Source organism: Choloepus didactylus, chromosome 18 (genome assembly GCF_015220235.1).
Source record: "Choloepus didactylus isolate mChoDid1 chromosome 18, mChoDid1.pri, whole genome shotgun sequence".
In the NCBI taxonomy this organism is placed as follows: Eukaryota; Metazoa; Chordata; class Mammalia; order Pilosa; family Megalonychidae; genus Choloepus; species Choloepus didactylus.
Window position 1 is genome coordinate 44,579,934 of NC_051324.1, and position 14,984 is coordinate 44,594,917.

Below are 14,984 nucleotides of genomic sequence, written 5' to 3' on the forward strand. Positions count from 1 at the left end.
TAAAGCAAGGTTACACCATAAAGAATTATGGTAGCAATGGTCAATCTTGCAAACTAAATAAATGAAATATTTAAGCTGTTGCAATGAACATTTCTAAGAAGGGGAGTGGCTAAAAATCAGGACAAGTATACTGGATTTTCATATGCTCCTGCCCCCTCCCCCCCAAGTAACAGTGACCGCTATTCGAGGTGCAAAGCCCAGAAAAGTCGTTTCCACAATCACCATTCTAGGAAGACTTAGAAGTTCAAAATTCACTCCATGAGATTTCACCTCTGAACTCCACTGACCTTCATGCTTGGCTGACATCCTAAAACACAGAGAGATCTATGCTAGGAAAGGGGGAAATAATAATCAGGGTTAATTGTGAAGTATGAGCATATCTGCCTATAATATTTTTGACTACACACAGGTATTTCCAATCTCTCATTTATTAAAATGAATGCATACATGTTTGTGTGTGTGCGCATGTGGGGAAGAACCACATTCACTTATTTTCAAACAAAAGCCACCATGTATTTATTAAGACATTTCTGTTAACGTAAATAAACACAGCTGACTGAATAAACTACCATCTATTATCACACATTCAGGAAAGTTTCTGAAAAGTTGTATCAGGATGGGCTTCTCTTGTGGCTCAACTGGATCTGAGGAAAGAACAGGAGAAATTACATACCTAATGAAGAGTGGCCTCATCAACAAACAACATGTAGGGGCAATGCAATTTGGAAGGCAGGACAGCTGGGCTGCTTTCCCCACCTGACTACAGCTTTTCTCAAAATTCTTCTATCTTCAAAAAAAATCTATCTGCCTATGCACCCCAGCACTCTCTACTAACATTGATGAAGCTCAGGAAAGGCCAACAGTCAACTGTGATTAAGAAGCCAATTGTGAAGCTCAGTCACAAAACCACCACATCTCAGGTCAAAGATCTAGCCATGGGAAGGGAAGTATTTCTTCCTATTTTCAATATTGGGCAGCAAATCTAAGAGCCAACCATTAGCTAGCATGATATAGAGCAAGCCATTTGTAATCACTCAAGAAACATATACAAAATAAAAGGGTTTGAACTCAGACAAATTATAACGCTATCTGAGGAAAGCAATCTCTCTGCTCAATATTCTTCTTTTGTAGATTAAACACATTCAGTAATTACATTTTTGATGCTCACTACTGAACACAGTTATTAGAGATCTGACCTCAAACAGAGCCAGACTGTCATGATTTAAGATAAGAAATTCAAGTACAGCTAGGCCTTTTCTTATCTACTTCCACCTAAGCCCCCAAGTGAAGATGCAGCAACCCAGGGACATAGAAACAAAGATCAACCAATGTAATTTCTTTTGCCAATTGCCAGCAATGGGTGTAACCCTAAAGCCTGTAGAAATAATAAAAAGGATTTCCTTACTTCAAATAATCTCTTTAGAAGTCTGAGTAATGGTGCAACCTGAAAAAGTAATCATAAGTCATCTAAACAACTTTGCAATTACTCACAGTATTGTTAATCAGATCACTAAATGGCAAGATTTAATAATTCTTTGCATGGTAACATTTTATAATATTTAAAACAAAAATAAAAACAAAAAACGGGTGTAATCACAATCATTCTCACCAAGCAGCGAGGTTCAGTCTCCTCCATCTAACATTTTGAAGGATCCTAATACCTCAGATTTTAGAGAAGAGCACTAAGCTTGCTCCAACACCTCAAACTGAGGTCTATGAAATACATGATCAGTCACACCCAATAGAAATGTTGTCTATTTGCTAGCACAGCTAGAAACAGTGTCTCATTCTAGAGAGCAATGCTCTGGTGAAATACCTGATGGCCTTTGAGGCTTGCTTAGAGAAAAAAAAAATTCAATTATCATTTTAAACCAAAGCTTTAGAAGAGAATTTCAAAGTGCAATAGGAATCTGCATCCTTTTTTAAAATCCTGAGATAGAGAACCACTCCAAAAATGACCTGAAATTAGAATTTTCAATTTTTCTGGAATATCCTATTTCCCTTTCAGTGAGTAGAACTTTAAAACATATTACTGTTTGCTATTTCTCTTTTCACAAATATCTCCTCAAAAACAATTTACACTCCTCCTTTTCTTCACCCAAATTTCAGTTTATTTTGAAAGCAGGCCTTCCCTAAAGTATACACACATAGACACAGAGTCCTGTATAACATTCATTACCATACAAAGGAACGAGGAAGAGAGACTATGATTTAAGTCACAGGTTTCCTACTAAAAGCTCTTCGATTCTCCCTGAAGATCTACCTTGTCACCTATATCTTCTAGCCATGAGGCAATTAGATTTTGTTTGTTCCTGTTTTATAGCCAAGTGTGTTGGATGCAGAAAAAAAACCTGGACAGAGCATATAACTTTTGGTTATCTTTGTGGTTAACATCCTTTATTTACAGCTTACAGCTGCACGGAAAGAAACACCTTTTTAAAAAATCACTTAAATCTGGTGGAGTAAATAAGTGAATTGTCAAATCAATAAAGGTTAATCAAAACATAAGGAACCAAGAAACTGGCAGTATCATTAAACAGTGGCTACTTTCCCTCAATCTGACATTCTCAAAATACAGCTTACAAATTAAAAAAAAAAAAAAAATCCCCAGGTGAACTTCCTGCTGGCAACATTTTATGACAGAAAAAAGGACATTTTGCTGGATAATGAAGATGAGAGTCAAGCTGAACAGTCTACAATTTATGAAAGGCTGCAAATATAATAAAAGTCTCTCTTCATGTTTTCAAAAGCAGTTTATAGTATGTCTGACTTTTAAATGTAAATAAAACCTACCTATACATCAGAGCCTTGCCCTTCTCATTCCCCAAGGCAAAATATCCACTTCTGGGAGAAAAATCCATGGTATGAACAAGAGAAATATTCTTCTTTTTAACTACTGGAAAGTTTGAAAATACTGTACAGGAAGGAAGGTGAACCTGCAGGAGATAATAAAAAGTTTTAAATTGCAATAACTGGGAACTAATCTTTCTTACATTTTAGTCTTCATTCTATCTTTTTGCTGGTACATTCATTCTGATTGCAGAATACATGAAGCACAGTTCTCTAAATGTAGCAAAGCGCTCCAAAATTAAAATTTGATTTTCAATGCACTATTACTTGAGAGGGAACGGAGGAAGGGAAGGGAAGAAAGAATTTTCCTGACATTTTTAACACAGCATTTAGCATAGGATCTCGTAAATCCCAATGTTTGTTGCATCAACAGGTGAATGAATAAACCAAAGTGAAAATCAATGATCATATTCATCAATGCTCCAACTTACTGACCAAATTTTTAAAATTTAATCTAAAGTAACAGATACTTTAACCATTATGAAGAAAGAACCTAACTTTATATAACAGCAGCCCAGGCAAAGTCATAACAAGTCCTCCAACATCATATAATTTCATTTTACATTTTCGTTTTTCAACTATGTGATACACGATGTTTGCCTCTGCAATCTCTTTGGCAAGGGCTCAATTATGAAAACCTGATTCATAAAGTTAAACTGTGTCCAAATTTAGATAAAGCCAAAGCTCACCTCAAGGCTAGGCCTAACCATGAGGAGGGCCACCATCTCTTTCTCCAGGAGAGCTCCACTTCTTAGGGAAAAGGGGTCCAAGTTGAAGACAAGCAAGACAAGTCATCCAACTTGTGAATGAATAAAACCCAGGGGTGGAAACAATTACCTTAAACAGACTAGGATATTAACAACTCTCACTTTCAAATGTCTTCTAGCTCTTCCAAGAGATACAGTACACATTCAATTACATACACAGTTATTCAGCTATTTATCTTAATAGTCTGTCATCCTCAACATTTTTAGAGGAGACTTTATACCATCCAATCAAGGTGATTTTCACAGACAAGTGCTAGGTAAAACCCACTGATACATACACCTATTAAGAGGTTTCAGTCAGTCACTTATTAGGCCCAATTCCCTTGGATAAAACACCTATTGACCGTTTTGTCAAGAAATGTAAAGTTTACAGTGAATCTCGAAGCCATGTTCAATTATTCTCAATTTTGCCAGAAGACAGGTTCTGTCTGCACAGCATGACATCAATATTAAGACATTAGTGCTAATGAGAAGTGGTCCTGACTCATTAAAGCTAAGATGTTGGCAGTATTCCAATCTGATCTCAACTTTTAAAATTCTTAAACACCACTCTCTACACAGATTCCTTGAGAACTTACTTAGGTATCTAAAAAAGAGAGAAGAGGGGACTCGGGCAAGATGGTGGCATAGAGAGGAGTGGAAGCTAAGTAGTCCCCCTGGAACAACTACAAAAAACCAGAAACAACTAGTAAATAATCCAGAATAACTGCGGGGGGACAAACAAGACCATCCATTCATCATACACCAACCTGAATTGGGAGGAATGCCCGAGAACACAGCATAAAATCTGTAAGTAAAACCTGCGGAACCAGGTCAGGAGACCCCCTCCCCCATAGCCCGAGCTGCGGAGCCGCGTGGTGCCACAGAGAAGCTCTCTCCCAGCAAGCGAATACAGCTCAGCTGAGCTTCAACTGGGGTTTTAAGTAGTGAGTGTGAACTGCTCACTACAGGTACGCAGCCCCAAAAAACAGGCAGAGGCTTTGGGTGACGACTGACCTGGGAGAGCCGGAGGGTCGCCTTGGACTGGGTCTGAAGGGGACTATCTGTTTCTTTTTTGGCTCAGTGGAGAAAGCCCCAGTCATTTTCAGTTTCCAGGGCTGTGACTCTGGGAAGGGTGGAGACACCACAAGCAGAGAGCGAGACCATTGAAATGCTAATGACCTCCACCTGAGGGGTCTGTCTTCTCTAGGAGGAAAGGGGTGGGGCCCTTTCCATTCAGAACCAGACCCCAGAGCCTGGGGGAACACGGCCACACCTCCTCACACCAGTCAAGAATTACAGGCTAACAGGCGTCACCTGCTGGGCAGAAAAGCACAGTGACCCGAGGCATCAAAGGGTGGAGCAATTTTCTAAGACACACCCTCAGGGAAACCAGATACTGAATATTTCTTCCCTCTGGGACTTGAGCCTGTTCTGGTCTGGGAAAACCTGATTTGGATAACCAAGGAAACCATGCCTAGACAACAGAAAATTACAACCTACACTAAGAAAAACAAAGTTATGGCCCAGTCAAAGGAACAAACGTACACTTCAACTGAGATACAGGAATTTAAACAACTAATGCTAAATCAATTCAAAAAGTTTAGAGAAGATATTGCAAAAGAGATAGAGGCTGTAAAGGAAGCACTGGGCATGCATACGGCAGAAATCAAAAGTTCAAAAAACCTACTAGTAGAATCTATGGAAATGAAAGGCACAACACAAGAGATGAAAGACACAATGGAAACATACAACAGCAGATCTCAAGAGGCAGAAGAAAACACCCAGGAACTGGAGAACAAAACACCTGAAAGCCTACATGCAAAGGAGCAGATGGAGAAAAGAATGAAAAAATATGAGCAACGTCTCCGGGAACTCAAGGATGAAACAAAGTACAATAATGTAAGTATCATTGGTGTCCCAGAAGGAGAAGAGAAGGGAAAGGGGGCAGAAGCAATAACAGAGGAAATAATCAATGAAAATTTCCCATCTCTTACGAAACACATAAAATTACAGATCCAAGAAGCGCAGCGTACTCCAAACAGAAGAGATATGAATAGGCCTATGCCAAGACACTTAATAATCAGTTTATCAAATGTCAAAGACAGAGAGAATCCTGAAAGCAGCAAGAGAAAAGCAATCCATTACATACAAAGGAAGCTTCATAAGACTATGTGCGGATCTCTCAGCAGAAACCATGGAGGCAAGAAGGAAGTGGTGTGATATATTTAAGATACTGAAAGAGAAAAACCACCAACCAAGAATCCTGTATCCAGCAAAGCTGTCCTTCAAATATGAGGGAGAGCTCAAAATATTTTCTGACAAACAGACAGTGAGAGACTTTGTCAACAAGACACCTGCCCTACAGGAAATACTAAAGGGAGCACTACAGGGTGATAGAAGACAGGAGTGCGTGGTTTGGAACACAACTTTGGGAGATGGTAGCACAACAATGTAAGTACACTGAACAAAGGTAACTATGAATACGGTTGAGAGAGAAAGATGGGGAGCATGTGAGACACCACAAGAAAGGAGGAAAGATAACGACTGGGACTGTGTAACTTGGTGAAATCTAGAGTACTCAACAATTGTGATAAAATGTACAAATATGTTCTTTTACGAGGGAGAACAAGCAAATGTCAACCTTGCAAGGTGTTAAAAATGGGGAGGCATTGGGGGAGGGATGCAATCAGCATAAACGAGAGACTGTAACTAATAGAATCATTGTATTATGCTTCCTTTAATGTAACAAAGGTGATATACCAAGGTGAATGCAGATAAGGGGGGGATAGGGGAGGCATGTTAGACACTTGACATTAATGGTATTGTCTGATTCTTTATTCTACTTTGATTTAAGGTTATTTTTCCTTTTGCTGCTTCCTAGCTGTCATTTTTTTTTTGTTTCCTCTTTCTTTTGCTTCTCTACCTTCTTTGACTCTCCCTCCTGTCTTTTGGAAGAAATGTAGATGCTCTTGCTTAGTATGAGCAGAATGTTCAATCAGGATGAACTTAAATGTTTGGAAATGAACAGGGGTGTTGGTAGCAAGATGTGAGAATAACTAACAGCGCCGAATGGTGTGTGAATGAGGTGGAAAGGGGACGCTCAGAGTCATATATGTCACCAGAAGGAAAGTTGGAGGTCAAAAGATGGGAATGTGTAAAACTGAATCCTATGGTGGGCAATGTCCATGATCAACTGTACAAATACTAGAAATCACTTCATGAACCAGAACAAATGTATGACAATACAATTAGAAGTTAATAATAGAGGGGCATATAGGGAAGAACTATATACCTATTACAAACTATATACTACAGTTAGCAGTATTTCAACATTTTTTCATAAACAGTAACAAACGTACTATATCAATACTAGGAGTCAACAATTGAGGGGGGTGGTTAGAGATAGGGGAGGATTAGAGTTTCCTTTTCTTTTTTTCTTTTTTCATCTTTCACTTTATTTCTTGTCTGGAGTAATGAAAAGTTTCTAAAAATTGAACAAAAATTAAGTGTGGTGATGGATGCACAGCTGTATGAGGGTACCCAGGGGCAAGTGATTGTACACTTTGGATCTTTGGATAATTGTATGGTATCTGAACAATCTCAATAAAAATGAAAAAATAAATAAACAAATAAAAAGAGAGAAGAGAGCACTTCATAAAGCAAACTCTTCTGTTTTACAGAAAGAAAACACAATATGGAATTGCAAAAATATATTTACACTTAATTTGGGAGTGCACATTATATTAATTTTTGGTAAGTGGCTTGGTTTCTTAATTATGTTTTACTTATTATAAGTTTGTATCCTCCAAGCATGTACCAGAACATGTGACCCAAAGCATCATGGGAGCAGAACATCAAGAAATAACCATTTACTCCAAGTGACAATAACAGAGCTGTCCTATGCCTACTTTTGTTTCACTCTATATACCCCATGATACTCTTAAACTATGCCTCAGATACTCACTCATTAACTTTCCCAGCATGACTTTGAAGTTTAGGGAGCTGCTTTCTGACTCTTCCAAATCAAAATACACTAGAACCAACCTTTCTACTTGAATGAATTCTTAAAGATAATTATATTAAACCACCCCTTTAATTTCCAACCAAACTTGAAAAAAACTGGTCTCCTAATTTGGATTCTTGTAATTTATAATTAGGTCAATTGCTTATAACAAATATGGAGCTCACCGCAGGGCAAAAACTGGGGTACAAGACACAGAGCAAATTTTTAAAGCTTATTTTAATCACAGGGAAGCTGTGTGTTCTCGTAGCTGAATAAACAGAACAGAGCACCAGAAATGGTGCAGTAAATACACAAAGTCACAAAATCCATGATGCGAATGGTGTCCCCTTAGATGTGGTGGCCCACACAACAAAAAAACCTACACAACCACACAAAGTGGCCAAGTGTCTACACAACATGCCAGTCTGTTCCTTCTGAGGAAGAAGAAACACCAAATGAGTAACTTATTTTAAAATGCTGTCTCCTCTTCTGAGTATCAGAAGGGGAAAAAAAAAGGTGTACAATGTCCCCCTAACAGACAATATCTACTTGCAAAATTCCCCAGTGTAATCTCTCATTGCATTAATTCATCTTTTCTCAGACCAATGATCCCATCTGGTTAGAACTCTGCCATGTGCCTACTTCTCTTTTGAGCCCCGGTATATTGAAAACTATAATTGAGCTATTAAGAAAAACTCCCTTGAATACCCAACTTCTTTCACTCAGAAATTTCCCTTTATCTCCAGCACCATTTCTGCCATAATAAGGGACCAAGCATCAAAATTCAACAAGCAAAAGCTTACTTATCCTTGATTTAATGGAAAAGAAGTTCCACAGTTTTCTACTACATCCATGATGGTAGGCAGTTACAATTTAACTTCTGGGTCCCCTACTAGTGCTGTGATTTAAGATTTATGCTTACTGCATTGTGCTGGAATAAAAGAACTGTTTAGATCATTATAAGCAATTGCATTTAATGATACCAACAATCTATCACAGAGGCATTCTGAAGCTGTTATGCCTGGCTTCTTTCCATTACATATTATGGTTGACTACCATTTTTAAAATGTCATTTGGCTGTTACTAATGAATTCCTTGTGTGATTTCGCCACAATAAGAAAACATAAATGCTGTCATGATCACTGAAGCAAACTAGGCAGAACTAAGTATTCTATGTCTTGCAGAATATATTATGTCAACAGGAGATTGATCCCATGGTTTTCTAAAACAATTTACTACCATTAAAATGATAAAAGGTTAGTATGTACTAGTATACTGCCCCATTAGAGCAGGAATTTTAAAGCTAATTTGAATTACAGCCTTCTCATTTATCAAATGATTCATTCAACAGAGAGGCAATAAAACTCAAGGGTCAGTTTTTTCAAACTCTTTCCAGCAGAACCTTTCTCCTGTCAAAGAAAACCTTACGCAGAATCCCAATATATACCAGACAACAGTGGAGCTGCTCTACATGGTTCAAGTAGGAGTTCAGCCTCCTTCTTGCCCTATTTGCCATATGAAGTTCAAACCAGATTCTAGGGCTCAGAGGAATTCAGTTAGAAAACCCTGAAGTATTAGAAAAAGTATGAAATTTCAAATCACAATTCTGCCATTCCCAAGCTGCTGACTTTGGGTTAATCCTCTGAGGACTGTTATATAACTCAAAAATTTTTTGTAGAATTCTTGTAAATCTTTGTGAACTATCTACTATTATACAAAGCTGATGAGGTATATACTACACGCAAGACTCTTTGCTAAGTAGGCAAGATAATAATAACATAGTCCTTGTAAAAATCTAGAGAAAATAATTGTTAAATGAATGAAAAAATGAATGAAGAGATTGGTTGGGCCTGGAGGGGTAGGAAATTCAGAGATGGGATGACATTCAAGGTTAGATCTAAGGCTGTTCTGAAAAGAGTTAATATACAGGCCTGAAACTGCTATCCTGAAAAAGGCCTGCTGCCAAGGGAGGCCTTTGCATGAAAGCATTGGGAACCTGCCTGGTCAACAGTTCCCTACAGTGATAAAAAAGTTTTCTTAAATGATAAGATTGGCTCACTGTGCCTAAACTGTTTGTACAAACAATGTGATTTAAGTTAAACACATACTTTCCTTCTGGGTGCCTGGAATTTTGGTACATGCTAGGCAAGGTGCCTACATGACCAACCCCCAACAGAAAGCTCTAGGCACTAAGCTTCTCATGAGCTTCCCTAGAGGCCCACACTTCATACATGTTGCTACAACTCCCTGCTGCAGAAATTAAACAAGTCCTAAGTGACCCCACTGGGAGAGGATTCTTGGACACTATTCCTGGCTTCCTCTAGACTTTGCCCCATGTGCCTTTTTCCTTTGCTGATTTCCTTTTGCTGAATCATTCACAGACAAGAAGTATGTATCCCTTCATTGTAATAAATCTTAACTGTGAGTAAGAATGAGTCCTGTGAATCCTTCTAGCAAAGCAACAAATCTAAGCTTGTGTTGGAACCCCCAAAACAAAAGTATACTCACAAGAGTTACCCTAGTCATTTAAATTGCAATATTTTTACACAATTTATTTTCAAGATCAATTTATTTTCAATATTTAAGAACTGCTCCACTTCCATTAATGCAAATCTTAAAAAGGCAGACTGAGGAAAGAAAGTTGTAAAGAATGAAGTGTTTGCCTTAAATATATCCCTTAATATATCAGACCTCATGTTGAAAGAAAGCTCTGAAAATTAGGTCCACCACTTAAGATGAGGTAACAGAACGGACAGCACAGCTTTCCCAAAAGAACTAATACAAATTTGACGGCTATTGACCATCATTTCTACAACCATGCCCCCAATTACAAAAATTTCTATATCAAAAGAAGCCACTTTTTAAAATAATTCAACACTCTCTTCTCCCATTACCCTTTCCATGTTTTCAACTTAAATCTTTAAACCATCAACAATAAAAGGAAAGAGCAAACCTATATACCAATCTGACTGCTTGTTTCATTTTTTCTGAAGCAATTGCCAAGATTTCTGTGGTTGGATTGAAGGCCAGAGAAGTAACACCTGTAACCAAGTTCATTATCGCTTTTATTGGCTTTGGGTTTCTTTCTTGGAGACAAGAATCTTGATTGTATATGTTTACTACTCCACAATTAGAACTGCAAAGAGAAAACAGGAAAGAGTAAATTACTGAATATAACAGATAAAAAACAAGCAAAAGAGCTTTCACAACCTCAGTGAATATAGATATAACACAACAAACTGATTTTTGCAGAAACTGTATTGTGTTACAAAGAGACAAGCTGCCAGAGAATTCATCCCAAGACAAAGCTAGCAACCTTCTAGCAGTTCAACTTCAGTCTTGCTTAACTTTTGTTAACTCTGGCAGGATTTCAATTGTGGGTCTAGCTAGAAAATTCAAGAAAACCATAAAATCCTCATTATTTATTCCTTTGGTAAATAGTTATTTTATGTTGACTCTATGCCAGGCACTGTTTAGGTACTTGGAATGCAAAGGTGAACAAGGAACCAAGTTCTCCATTCCCATGGTGCTTACATGCTAATGTGTAAATAACGTCCTTGCCCTATTCATATCTCCTTTCTGTTTTTCTTTTATTTGTAAGAACTTCTCAAATTGTGCAGACCAGCAGCAGTAACAGAAGGCATATATCTTAATTTTACTTTACTGGTTAATACCTAGAGTCAAAGGTTATGGAAGTGATCATCTACTCCAAGTTTACTAAAGCATTTACCAGCAATGAATTGTATCCAATATTATTAAAAAGTAAATCTTAATGACCTTATGTTGGTACATCATTCACAGACAAGAATTTTAAATGAACACTTTATATCTCAATGTTCAGACCAGCTAAAATTATGGGCATAATTTATAAGGTACAGGAACAAGGTATTTGTAATTCACAGATACTTAATTCAACTTAATTAGTAATTACAATATAAACTTGGAAGATGCAACAAATTAAACCACAATCTCATAGGGGTGACAAACATGTATTCAACTAAATGTAGTCTCATTCCTACCATTCAAATATCCTCATTTATTCACTTAACAATAATACCTACTGATTGCCTACAATGAGCCAGGCCCAATACATAAACAAGACAAATTCAGCTCACATGAAAGACTCTATAGCTTGAAATTATAGCCAACACAAACAGTATGTTAGAATTATTTAGTGCTTTAAAGTTTTCAAACTACTTAGGCATTTTCTCATTTGAGTCCAACAACCTCTTAAGGTGAGTTAACTGTATGTGGCCCATATTAACCATTTGGGAGAAATAGTGTTTATCCTTCGCTTATATAATTTCACTTTTTCCTTATTTATATTTTTAATTTGGAATGAAACATCTATTTGCTGTACTTATTTTATGTTAAATCTCTTTTCTTGCTGAAAACTGATGTATGCCTAAATCCACCTTTAAGGACAAAAAATCGTAAGCCATATGGCTCTCTTCTAAATATCAATCATAGATCAAATCTTACCATCAACACCAGAAACTCCTTAAATAATGTCAATTCTCATTTGACTACTATGTAAATTAGTGGAACAAAAATAGCATGCTAATCATTGTGATATATAGGAACTTATTTTTATAGGGATATTTGTGCTAAAAGGGCATACTGAGTCTAATACACTAAGAATGGTTAGTAAATATTTCTTGAATGATATCCATTTGTTCAGTAATATGCAAAGAGTCATGGGAATACAGACTACTAGTATGAGATGATGCTCCTCCAGACACAGCTTTGTGGATGAAGTGGGACTTGAGCTGAGATTTGGAAAGGCAGGCATTAAGTGAAAAGAAAAAAAAACAAAAACAGAAACAAAAACGTAGGTTAGGGGAACAGCAGGGACAAAAGGAGAAATAAGCATGCTTATTAGCTTGCCCCTAAATCCTAACTGAAGGAAGAAGACATGTTCTAAGTGACTGTTATCCTCCCATTCCGAACCACTAGAAGTGGGCTCCTGAATCAAGGGCCGTCAATCCCTAGCCATTCAGCAACCACAGAGCATTCTGGTACACAAAGTTCTCAGACAGGAATTGATAGCAATTAGCCAAATCAATCTCTTTCTTATAAACTGGGACTAGAAAATATGGTGGTGGGAGTTGAAGCTGAAGACACAAACAGAAAGGGCACAGGAGGGCCATAAATAAATTGATATTATGAGCAAGAAGAAACATTAAGGAAGAACAGTGGTTATCAACCAGGGGCAATTTCACCCCCTTTGAGGTCATCTGGCAACATCTGGACACACTTTTGTCACATCTGGGGGAGACTGTGTTACTGGCATCTAGTGGGTAGAGGCCAGGGATGCTGCTTAACTTCCTACAACACACAGGACAGCCCCCCACAACAAAGAATTATTCATCCCCAAATGTCAATGGTTCCAAAGTTGAAAAAGCCTGAAGCGGAGGGAAAATGTGTACCAGTGACTAATCACCAAACTTTATCGTACATATAAAATCACCCAGTATATACTAAAAAAAGTAGATTCCTGGGCTTCATGTGCCCACCCACTCCTCCTCTGCTTCAGCATTCTGATGCACACACCTGAAGTGGAACCCAGGAAGCTTGTTTTTTAACCACTACCTCAGGTATTCTGGTGCTGGAGGGGGTCTAAAACCATACAGAGAAATACTCAGGGGTGAAGCAAACTGGTAAGAGCAGAAGAGTAAGCAAAAGCAGAAAATGAGAAAAGCTGTCATCCTGATTGGCAGAACATAAAACAATATACCAACAAGGGAATCAGAAACAATCCAAACACTAGGGCTGCTCAAATTCTTCCAGTGCTTAAATCTACTGCACTCTCTGTGTGGCCTTACTATATAGTTGACTTTTTCTCCTTCACTGCCATTTGAAGGAGGTCTGAGGAAGTAAGACTCTCTAAATTTGAGGAACAAAGTCACAACCATAACCACCTCCTCAAAGATAGCCTATAGAACCACAGACCAAACAAGCTGAAAACAGAACTCAAATTCTCTCCTCTGTTGGGTACTACCTGAGTCTTCTCTCATCCTCAGTCTCCTTCAGAGTCACCTCCTTTCCAGCAACTCTTGCCCCCAAGTTTCTACTATGTCTCGTATCTCATCTCATTTACCTCCTGGCTTCACTTAGCACCTTTCTAAAGAGTATACCTAAATCAGTGACCTAATCCCATACCTCATTTCTAACTGCTTTATGGACACACCCACCTGAATACAATACCTCCAAAACATCTTCCTCCTTCCCATCCCTTGTTCAGTGACAATTCCACTCTTCTGGTTGCTCAGGCGTGGAGCCTCAAAATGCAACTGCTTCTCTTCCATCGCCCCCACTAGGCAGTCACCAACCACCTTACGAACATCTTTTGTCTACATCCCCTATTCTCATACCCACTGCCCTAGTGATGGCCCTTATTACTTGTTACCTGGATTAGTGCTATGACCTCAAGAACTATTCCCCTGCTTCTCTCTTCTTCTTTTAAATGTTGTCATCAGAATTATCTACTTAAGACACTAAAATTCAGAAATGATCAGAATTCTTTGCTTAAAAAGCCTTGATAGTTTCTCTTTCCACTCAACATAATGTCCAAAATCTTTGACATAACTTGAGACCTCTACAAGATGTACCCTGCTTGCATATCTTTGCAACCTAACACTTAAACCCTTTAGCAGTCATCCCATCTATACCCCCTCTCTGAACGCAGACTCAAATTCTCTCACCTCTGTACCTTTACACTTTCACAAACTACAATGCTTTTCTCTGAATCCTGTCCCTCAAAATGCCCAGCTCAAGTGTCAATATCTCCAAAAACACTTTACCAGATGTTCAATTATAACACCCCTCACCATTTCCTAGACTCTTAAAAAACAGTTTGTATCTCAACTGCAGCCCTTACCACAGTTTGCCTTATAGAGATACATGTATACATCTGTCCCCACCATAAGATCATGAACTGTGAGACAGTACTGATGTGCTGTTGTTCTTCTATCCTACAATCCCTTGCTCAATGCTCAAAAAACATGTTTTTATGAATGAGGAAACTGAGGCAAAAACACATCAACAAATAAAATAGATTTTTCTTGCATTATAAAACAGACATATCCTGAAAGATTCTCTAGACTAATTTTTATAAAGTGAAACCCATTTTGTATCTTCAATAGGAGTGCTAAAATTAAAGGACTACTAATTTCAGGCCCTAAAAATCATAATGAATCTTATACTTTTCTGGAGCCCTGGAAACATTCAGTATGCTTTTAAAATGAAATCAAAACATTTGGAGGATGTGGTATGAAAGAACACAGAAATGGGAACCAGACAACCTGAGTTTCAGTAACCAGTTTAATGAACAACAACCAATAACCAAAAAAAAACCTCTTAAGACATCAGTTGTCTTATCA

The 14,984-nt window shown here is 37.9% G+C and overlaps 1 protein-coding gene across 1 annotated transcript in view; it reads right to left on the reverse strand.

Moving 5' to 3' along the window:
• Positions 1-410: 410 nt before the first annotated feature.
• UTP18 (UTP18 small subunit processome component) overlaps positions 411-14,984 on the reverse strand; it is a 50,860-nt gene continuing 36,286 nt past the window's right edge. The window contains exons 11-14 of the mRNA XM_037809721.1: positions 10,564-10,738; positions 2,794-2,936; positions 1,406-1,444; positions 411-644 (exon numbers count right to left, since the gene is read on the reverse strand). Coding sequence (XP_037665649.1) covers positions 1,420-1,444; positions 2,794-2,936; positions 10,564-10,738 — 343 coding nt within the window. The 3' untranslated portion in view covers positions 411-644; positions 1,406-1,419. The remainder of the gene's footprint in view (positions 645-1,405; positions 1,445-2,793; positions 2,937-10,563; positions 10,739-14,984) is intronic.